This window comes from Muscardinus avellanarius (genome assembly GCF_963383645.1).
Source record: "Muscardinus avellanarius genome assembly, chromosome: 10".
NCBI lineage: Eukaryota > Metazoa > Chordata > Mammalia > Rodentia > Gliridae > Muscardinus > Muscardinus avellanarius.
Genome location: NC_137796.1, coordinates 66,484,441 through 66,494,675, shown reverse-complemented (window position 1 = coordinate 66,494,675; position 10,235 = coordinate 66,484,441). Strand labels below are relative to the sequence as shown.

General features: G+C 52.4%; 1 protein-coding gene across 1 annotated transcript; it reads left to right on the top strand.

Annotated features, from left to right (window-relative positions):
- Positions 1-3,042: 3,042 nt before the first annotated feature.
- SBK3 (SH3 domain binding kinase family member 3) lies at positions 3,043-8,444 on the top strand (the record flags this gene model as incomplete). The annotated part of the gene is made up of 5 exons (XM_080703758.1): positions 3,043-3,087; positions 3,528-3,678; positions 4,075-4,277; positions 7,342-7,993; positions 8,440-8,444. The coding sequence occupies 5 exons, from the start codon at positions 3,043-3,045 to the stop codon at positions 8,442-8,444; spliced, it is 1,056 nt and encodes a 351-aa protein (XP_080559884.1).
- Between the last annotated feature and the right edge of the window lie 1,791 nt (positions 8,445-10,235).

The following is a 10,235-nucleotide window of genomic DNA, read 5'->3' as shown; positions in this document are numbered from 1 at the left end:
TGGATCAAAGTCTTGGAAATCAGATCAGGGACTCTGAAGTTATTAGAGGAGGGCATAGGCTCAACACTCCAACATATAGGCACAGGCAGTAACTTTCTCAAACAAGACCTCCAAAGCGCAGGAAATTAAAGCAGGAATTAACAAGTGGGATGGTATCAAACTTAAAGTTTCTTCCTAGGGTATTTATTTATTTATTTATTTATTTTTATTTTTTGGTGGTACTGGGGTTCCTAAAAACCCTTCTACCTCCGGGCTACACTCCCAGATCTATTATATATATATATATATATATATATATATATATATATATATATATTTTTTTTTTTTTTTTTTTTTTTTTTTTTAATTTGGAAACAGGGTCTCCTAAACCAGCGCGCGAGGCTGGCTTCGAACCTGCGGGATCCTCCTGTCTCCACCTCCCAAGTGCGAGGATTACAAGCGTGCGCCACCATGCACGGCTTCCTAGGGTATTTTAAAGCACAAACAGTGTGTCATTTCCATCCAAGCTTTCAATGTGTTGCTTGCTTTAAAATTATGGGTATTGCTGGGCATGGTGGCACACGCTTACAAGGCCCACACTTGGGAGGCTGAGACAGGAGGATCGCACAGGTTCGAAGCCAGCCTCAGCTACTCAGTGAGGCTCTCAGCAACTTAGTGAGACCTTTTTCCAAATAAAATATAAAATAGGTCTGGGAGTATAGCCCGGAGGTGGAAAGCTCCTGGGTTCCACCCCCTGTACCACCAAAAAATAAAAAATAAAAAATCATGGGTATCCCCTCTTCCAAAGAAAAGGGGATTTGGCAGGAATATGGTGGTGTACATGGTCTTGTCAGTGGCCTTATGTTCCCCATGATAGCGTTCTACTTTACTACAGACTTGCAACTTTTCCTATGAAGCCTCAGAGAATGCAATGCAGAGAAAGTTCTACCTCTGCCCCCACGCAGGCCTGTTGGGCTCCCCAGAGGTGACAAGGGTAGCCAATTTCCTGGGGATCCTTCCAGAGGCTTCAAGGAGCATGAACTGTCTTTATTAATAGCAGGCTGTAGTAGTAGTGGAAACCTGAGTACAGCGACGTCGGGCTATGAGTCACACTCCCTGGCCCAGGTCCTGTGCTCTGACCCATGCCAGGCTGATCTGTCTCTCAGGACCTCAGTCTCCTGCTCTATAAACTGGGAATAAATCCTGACGCTTTGGGAGACTGGGAGGGTCCAGTGATAAGTCCCGGAAACAGAGCCAGGTCCAGGCAAGTGTTCAGGACAAGAGAGATGCTCTAAATTGGGCGCCTTAGCAAATGCATGTAATCCCAGTACTTGGGAAACTGAAACAGGAGGATTGCGGGTTCAAGGCCAGCCTAAACAACTTAGGAAAATCCTTAGCAACTTAGTGACACCCTGTTTCAAAATAAAAAATAAAAAGTGCTGGAAGCATATTGCAGAGTTAGAATGTTCCTGGGTTCAATATCAGAGTGTGAGAGAGAGAAAAAAGAGACTCTCTTTCCCCCGTACAACTTCCTTATCAAAGGGGACTAGAGGCTGGTGTGTGAAGGAGGAGGGCTGAGTTATGGCAACCTGCACCTGAGGGAGAAGGGCTGGACCCTTGGGTGTGAGGGAGGAGGGCTGGGAAGAGGGCTGGGCCTGAACCCCTAGGTCTAATGGAGGAGGGCTGGAAATAAACCCCTGGGTCTGAGGGAGAAGGGCTGGGCCTGGACCCCTGGGTCTGAGGGAGGAGGACTGGGGCCTAGACCTCTGGATCTGAGGGAGGAGGGCTGGAGGCTGGACCCTTGGGTCTGAGGGAAGAGGGCTGGGACTTGGACCCCTGGCTCTGAGGGAGGAATGCTGGGTCTGGGCCCCTGGGTCTGAGGGAGGAGGGCTGGGCCTGGATTCCTTAGTCTGAGGGGGAAGCACTGGGTCTGGGCCCCTGGGTCTGAGGGAGGAGGGCTGGGCCTGGATTCCTTGGTCTGAAGGGGGAGCGCTGGGTCTGGGCCCCTGGGTCTGAGGGAGGAGGGCTTGGATCTGTTCTCTGGGTTTAAAGAAAAGAGGGCTGGGGTCTGAACTCCTGGGTCTGAGGGAGGAAAGGTGGTGCCAGACGCCTGGTTTTAGGGTACAGAACTTTGGGCACAGCCTTCTGGGTCCCGTGCTAGGCAGCCGCCCCTGAAGGAAGCACTGGCTCTAGGCCTCTCCTCAAGGCAGGCTATGAATGGGTGGCCCACCTCTTTCTCTTCCCTCAGACCTGGCTCTTGGGGGTTCACAATATGTTTTGTCCCCTCTGTCCTGGGACCAGCGCCCGGAGTCCAAGCCGGTCTAAGTTTGGAAGGGGGAGGGAGGGGGCAGCGGGTCAGGGCGGCGAGGGAGGCGTGTGGGGGACGGGATGTCTCTGTCTCTGTGCTGTCACACACACCTCTGCCCAGAGAAAGGGAGGGACAAAAGGCTCCGAGACAGTCTGCCCAAAGAGAGGAGCAGAGAGACTCAGAGACCCAGGAGAGGGTGTGAGACACCCCAAGAGAGCCAGAGAGGAGACCGGGGGACACCCCGTGGACAGACGTGGGGAGAAGGCAGAGGGTCTGGGACAGGAGATAGACACTCACCCAAGAGAGGCCAGGGGGAGGCCGAGAGAGGGAGGGCGGTGGAGAGAGATAGAGGGACAGAGAGAAGAGAGAAAATCCCAGTCACAGAGAGAACAATTGAGAGAGATATTGAGAGCGAGCTTGGGCTGTTGAGAGAGACAGACACAAAAAGAGACCAATAGAGGGGGAGAGAGACAGAGTGAGATACTCATTCGGGAAGAAAGAGGCTGTCAGGGGTTGGAATGAGGGGACAGGAGGGTGAGAGAGTGCCACACACCCAGAGCGTGACAGTGAGAGGGAGAGAGTCCCAGAGACTTTTGGGACCAGACAGAATCCTTCATTCCCAGAGGGAAACAGAGGCTGACCCTTCCAGGGGGTCCCCCGAGGAACCCTGTGGGGTCCCGGGGGCTGGATGCTTCGCGGGGAGTCCAGGCTTGGGGTGTCTTCCCAAGGGCCCACCGACACCGGGAGACCCTGAGATGGAGCTCAGGGCCCCCAAGAACCTCGAGGATGGGGACTCAGAGGTGAGAGATGGGAGAGAAGGGAGGAGGTGAGACCCAGAGAGAAAAACACAGACGGGAGGAGAGGCAGCCAGATGCCTCCAGAGAAAGGGATAGAGACACAATGACCAGGAGGCAGCAGAGACACAGGCAGAGGGCGGAGGGAGAGAGTGATGGCAGACCCAGGGGTCTCTCTGGGCTGATGTGCAGCCCCAGGGCTGGGGGCTTCTGGCTGTCTCCCTCCATGGGGGGCGGGTGGGGCCTCTGAGACAATGGGCCCTCACACTGCCAGGACACAAAAACAGGTGGCCTGAGGCTGGATGAGTCACTGTGACTAACCCTCCTCTCTGGGGACAGTGACCCCATCCTCAGTCCCCAAGCCTGGTGCCGGGCTTCAGCTCTGACTCCCTCCCCTGCTCTCAGGGGGCCCCAGGCTCACCCCTCACCCTGCCCCTCTCCTGCAGGAGGACACAGCTTCGGCCCTCCAGCGGCTGGTGGAGATGACGGCCACCAGGGTGACCCCAGTGAGAAGCCTGCGCGTCCAGTACCGCCTCATCCGAAAACTGGGCTCTGGCTCCTATGGCCGGGTGCTTCTGGCCCAGCCTCGTCAAGGTGGTGAGTTTGTCCCCCAAGGGCAGACTCCAGATCTCCCCCATCGAAGCCACCCACATAGGTGGAACTGATGGGGGGGGGGGTCTCAGAAAGTTCAGAGCCCATTGATCTTAGAAATAAAGGTCACCCAGAGAGGGCAAGTGGCTGGCCCAAGGTAGCACAGCAGGGCAAAAGGGCAACTCAGGTTGGCATCCGATCCCTTTATGCAAGAGGAAACTGAGGCCCAGAGAGCAGTTGTGTAAGGCTACACTGCACTCTGAGACAGAGGAGGAAGGCTCCTCAGGGAAGGTCTCTTCTAAGCCTCTCTTCACAGATGGAGAAACTTGCGCTCAGGAGAAGTCTGAGGCTTGGGGAGGTTAAGTGACTTGCCTGAGGTCCCCTTGTCCATCTCCCTGGCAGGTCCGGTTGTGGCACTCAAGCTCCTCCGTCAGGACTCGGTCCTGAGAAGCACCTTCCTGAGAGAGTTCTGCGTGGGCCGCTGTGTCTCGGCACATCCAGGCCTGCTACAGACCCTGGGGTGGCCCCTGCAGACGCCCCGGCATTTTGCCTTTGCCCAGGAGTACGCACCCTATGGGGATCTCAGCGGGATGCTCCAGGAAAAGGTGAGGAGGCAGGGACTGCTCATCCCAGGCCCATGTCCCAAAGCCCATCTGACGCCAACAGTGTCCAACCCAGACCCATCCTGAGTCCTCATATCTTTAAGTTTTTTTTTTTTTAAATCTCCCTATTTCTAATTCTCAATGCCATTCCATGCCTGATCCCAATCAATCCATCAAATCATCCAAACACAGGCGTGGGCAAGGGTTAAAGTTGGACTGGTGTGGGAAAGGGGGAGGAATGGAGGACTCAGGGCTTCAGCTGGCTCTGGGGTTGGGGTGTGGGCATGGGTGGGGTGGGCGGAGTTAGGCTTGATCATAGCCTGGTCACGAGTGTGGGGAAAGTGCATGTGGGAGGCAAGAGGCGCCTCTGGCCAAGGGAGGCAGAAGTGGCCGAGTCTGCATCCACAGATGGAATTGGAGATGGGTTGTAATTAGGCTTCTAGGAAGACCATTCAGAGCTGGGCATAATGGCACACATCTGTAATTCCAGTACTTGGGAGGCTGAGACAGGAGGATTGTAGGTTCAAGGCCAGCCTCAGCAACTTAGCAAGACCCTTAACAACCTAGAGAGACCCTGTTTCAAAAAAACAAAAAATGCAAAGGGCTGAGGTTTAACTTGTGAGGTAGGATGTTCTTGGGTTCAATCTCTAGTGTCCCTCCCTTCAACACATACACATACACAAGCGACCAGTCAGGAATGAATCCATGAGATTTTGGGTCCCTATGAGTTAGAAAATTAGTGGGGTGGGGATATTTTTAGGGTATTGGATTTTAGATAGGGTAGGGACAAACAGAAGGGAAAGAGGAAGGAGAGGTGGATACATTTATGCATGCGTGGATGGAAGGAGGTAAAGTGGCAAGGAGGAATGGATGGATGGCTAGATGGATGGATGGATGATGAATGGGCCGGTGGATTCATGGAAGGATGGATGGATGGGAGGTTGAGTGGATGGAAGGATAGATGGGAGGATGGATGGGAGGAGGATGGATGGAAGGGTGGATGGATGGATGGCTAAATCAATGTGTAAAAGAATGGATGCATGGATAAATGAATGAAAGGATGGAAAGATGAATGGATTGATGGAAGAAAGGGTGGGTGCGTAGCTGAATAGATGGAAGGGTAAATGTATGGACTAATGGATGGTAGATGAATGGACGTTTGTAATCCCAGTACTTGGGAGTCTGAGACAGGAGGATCGCGGTTCGTTGCCAGCCTCAAAAACTTGTGAGGCCCTCTGCAACTCAGTGAGACCCAGTTTCAAAATAAAGAATAAAAAATAGGGCTGGGGGTGTAGCTCAAAGGTAGAAACCCCCTGCGTTCAATCCCCAGTACTAAAAAAAAAAAAAAAAAAAAAAAAAAAAAGTAAGGAAAGGAGGGAGGAAGAAAAAAGGAAGAAGGGATATGAGGGCAGCAGATGGATGGATGGGTGAAAGAAAGCAAGGAAAAATGAATGGCTGGGTGTTGGATACTACATAGCTGAATGGTTGAATTGTTGACTGTGGAGTGATGTGGTGACGATGCACTGTTCAGCACTATTGTTGTGGCTTGCTGACTTCCCAGGGGTATGGCTTGTCTGCAGACAGGCTGGCTGGCTGGATAATTGATCAGTAGTAGACTGGGGGCCATGAGAACACAGTCTGAGTTAGAGATGGGGTCAGGAGCCAAGCACGGTGGCACACACTTGAAATTCCAGTACTTGAGAGACTAAGACAGGAGGATCGCAGGTTTGTGCCAGCTTCAACTGCTTAGTGAGGCCCTCCATGACTTACTAGGAAGACCCTGTCTCAAAATAAAAGAATAAGCCGGGTGTGGTGGCGCACACTTGTAATCCCACTACTTGGGAGGCTGAGATAGGAGGATTGCAGGTTCGAAGCCAGCCTTGACAACTTAGTGAGGCCCTCCGCAACTCAATAAGACCCTGCTTTCAAATAAATAGAATTGGGCTGGGGGTTTAGCTTGGATGTAGAATGTGTCTGGGTTCAATCCCCAGTGCCATAAAAATAAATAAATAAAAATAAAAGCCAGGCGTGATAGCTCACGCTTGTAATCCCCCTGCTTGGGAGGCTGAGACAGGAGGATCGCACGGGTTCGAAGCCAGCCTCAGCTACTTAGTGAGGCTCTCAGCAAATAAAATATAAAATAGGTCTGGGAGTGTAGCCCAGATGTAGAAAGCCCCTGGGTTCCACCCCCAGTACCACCAGAATAAATAAATAAATAAATAAATAAATAAATAAATAAAATAGAGATGAGTGTGTAAGTCAGAGGTAAAATGTCCCCGGGTTTCATCCCCAGTATCACAAAAATAAATAAATAAATAAGAAAAATAGAGCTGAGATATAGCTTGGAGGTAGAATGTCCCTGGGTCCAATCCTCAGTATCACTAAACAAACAGGCAAACAAATAAGTAGAGCTGGGGGTTGTAGCTCAGAGGTAGAATGCTCCTGGGTTTAATCCCCAGTACCAAAAGAAAAAAATTAAAGAAAGAAAGAAACAGCATCTGGTTAGACTTGAGGTTCCAGTGCAGAAAACGTTTGGTCTTTGTGGTACTGGGGATTGGACTCTGAGGGTGTTCTACTACTGAGCTACATCCCTAGTCCTTTTTATTTATTTATTTATCTCATCTTTTTGTGGTAGTGGGGATTGAAATGGGGGGGGGGGCAAAGGAGAGGCTCTATCTCCACACTTCCAGCTGCAACCCCAAAATCTATTTATTCATTCTTTTATTTATTTTGAGACAGGATCTTGCTAAGTTGTCCAGGCTGGCCTGGAACCTACGATCCTCCTGTGTCAGCCTCCCAAGTATTAGGATTACAGGAGCAGGTCACCATGCCTGGCCTGCAGAAAACACTTGGGAGTTGGTGGAGGGAGATTCCAATAAGGGTGTGGGTATAGATGAGGACGACCTGAAGGAGGATTTGGGGGGTTGGGGGACACTGGAGTAGCTGCTGCCTGAGGTTCTGGACTCTTAGATCCCAAGAGTCAGAACCTTTGGGAGTCCGGCTCCTGTTTGGAGGACGGTGAAGAAGAATCTAAGACTGTCTGACCTTCCTTCCTCCCTGACCTCAGGGCCTCCCGGAACTGATGGTGAAGCGGGTGGTGGCCCAGCTGGCAGGAGCCCTGGATTTCCTCCACGGCCGGGGGCTGGTGCATGCGGACGTCAAGCCAGACAACGTGCTGGTCTTTGACCCTGTCTGCAGCCGTGTGGCCCTGGGTGACCTGGGTTTGACCCGGCCGGAGGGCAGCCCAACCCCTGCCCCACCAGTACCCCTGCCCACAGCACCTCCTGAGCTCTGCCTGCTTCTGCCACCCGACACCATTCCCCTGCGGCCAGCCGTGGACTCCTGGGCCCTGGGGGTACTCCTCTTCTGCGCTGCCACCGCCTGCTTCCCGTGGGACGTGGCCATGGCCCCTGATCCTGAGTTTGAGGCCTTCGCAGGCTGGATGACCACCAGACCACAGCCCCCTCGGCCGCCAGCACCCTGGGACCAGTTTGCACCTCCAGCTCTGACCCTGCTCCAGGGCCTCCTGGACCTGGATCCTGAGACTAGAAGCCTCCCACTGGCTGCTCTGGACTTCCTGGGGGATGAGTGGGGGCTGGAGGCAAATGGAGAGGCCAGAAGCTTGGGGAATGTGTCCTATGAGGATGGGGAGGAGGGGGAAGAGGGAGGGTCCAGTTTGGAGGAGTGGACAGATGAGGAGGGGGAGGAAGGCAGAAGAGGTGGGTGGACAGGAGCAGACAGGGGAGCCGCTGGCCCAGGAGACTGAGACAGGTGGCCGGGGCCTGCGCCTAGGCCCTCCCTTCCCAGGCCCCCGGAAGGAGAGACAGAGAAGGAATACCTCGCAACTCCCCTGTAAGGGCTGGACTTGGGTGTGAATTTCTCCAGTCCTCAGCTGAGGATCCAGGGGGCTAGGCTCAGCCCTTCTCCCTCAGATCTAAGAGACCAGGCCTCAGACCTCCTTCCTCAGACCCAGGAGTCCAGACCCAGCCCTCCTCCCTCTGACTGAAGGGTGCAGACCCCAGCTCTCTTCCCAGACACAGGAGTCCAGACCCAGCCCTCCTCCCTCTGACCCAGGGGTTTTAGTTCAGCCCTTCCTCAGGACCCTCCTCTTCTCTCCGCTCTTAGTATCCCTCTTGAGCAACGGCCCCGTTCACTCTCTCAGTAGGCTAAATGCTTGCTGTTAAGTTCTGATGGGGTCACTTCTGTCCTCCGAGACCCTGGTACAAAACCTGAACTTTGAGGATCCGACATCTGTCAATCTCACGTCTACCTCTCTCATTTCTCTGGGCTCTGAGTGAGGTTATAGAAATCACTCACCCAATCTGGACCGAAACACACACACAGACACATGCACATACGCACACACTTGCACACTTTGCTGTTGGCATATACCTTCCACCTACAGCATCACTCTCCTCCCTGCCCCGCGGCTTCAGAAAGTGGCTCCATCCCCAGCTTGCTCTGGACTTCTCTAGACTTCATATCAGAGCCGTCAGCGTCTCTATATCTGCTTCTCTTCTCAGACTGTCCAGGAAACACTTGGACTTTTTCACTTCCAAATCCCTCGATATTCTGCTCCACAGAGCAGAGGCTACTATGGGTTGTGATTATCTAAGTTCCATTAGGCTTATGGCTCTTGTTCTCCCCCCCACTGCACACCCCCCCTGGAGCACAAAAACCCTCGCTCCTGATGGCATGGGGAGGCTGCGGGAGCCTACCCTCTGTCCCTGGCACGCAGTGAAAGGGCAGGTACTGGAGACCGTAACCCATCGAAAATTTATGCTTTTTAGATTGAAAAGTGAGTTCACGGCCAGTGGGGGTGGGTGGCACAGGCCTGAAATCCCAGTTCTTTCAAGGTTGAGACAGGAGGATTGCAGGTTTGAGGCCAGCCTCAGCAACTTAGCGAGGGCCTTAGCCAACTTAGCAAGAGTCTGTTTCAAGTTAAAAAAGAAAAGTAGGGCTGGAGGTATGGCTCATAGGTAAAATGCCTCTGGGTTCAAGCCATACTTCCATAAACAAACAAACAAACAAATGTGAGTTTGCTAAGTGCCACATTAGCACACTAGAGTGGACCCTGGGACAGATAAAGGATCTTGGTGGCAGCACTGGTTAAGGGTGCTAACTTGTGCTGGGGGGAGACTTGGGAGAGGAGCACACAGAAATTCTCTGTGGATGGTGGCCAGTGTCTTGTAAACCTCAAATTCTATCAAAATAAAAAAATCTTACTTTAAAAAAAATGAAGTGTCCAGCTGGGTGTGGTGGCGCACGCTTGTAATCCCTGCGCTTGAGAGGCGGAGACAGGAGGACCGCACTGGTTCGAAGCCAGCCTCGCTGGCTTAAGAGACCCTGTTTCCAAATAAAAAAATATAAAATGGGTCTGGGAGTGTAGCCTGGAGGTAGAAGGATTTCCAGGAACCCCAGTACCACACACACACACACACAAAAAAAAAAGTGTCCAGTGCTTGAGAGGCTGAGGCAGGAGGACTGCAGGTTCTAGGTCAGTGTGTGGCAACTTAGTAAGACTGTGTTTCAAAAGAAAAACATTAAAAAAAAAAAAAGCTGGGTGTTGTAGCTCAAAGGTAGAGTGCCCCTGGGTTCAAACCCCAGATCAACAACAGCAAAAAACAAATAAATAAGAAATCAAGTGAAGTTTGTAGCATCCCTCATGATGCTACAAACATAAGAGGTTGGTGCAGCTGTCCCCAAGGAAGGAGGGGACCTGGCGCTGCTCCTCCCAGTTGCTCTACCACCTGCTTCCCGCCCCCCCGGGGTCTGAGGTCATCTCTCACTGTATCATTCAGGAATCTTGTTGTCTCATCTCTTCCCCAAACATGACCCTATCATCTGGGTCCCCAGACACCCCTCCCAACACTTGTGTCTGACCTGTCAATACAGGATTGATAGAGGCAGCTGGGGTGGTAGGAAGGCTGGGGGCTAAGATTAAAGACACGATTGCATCCT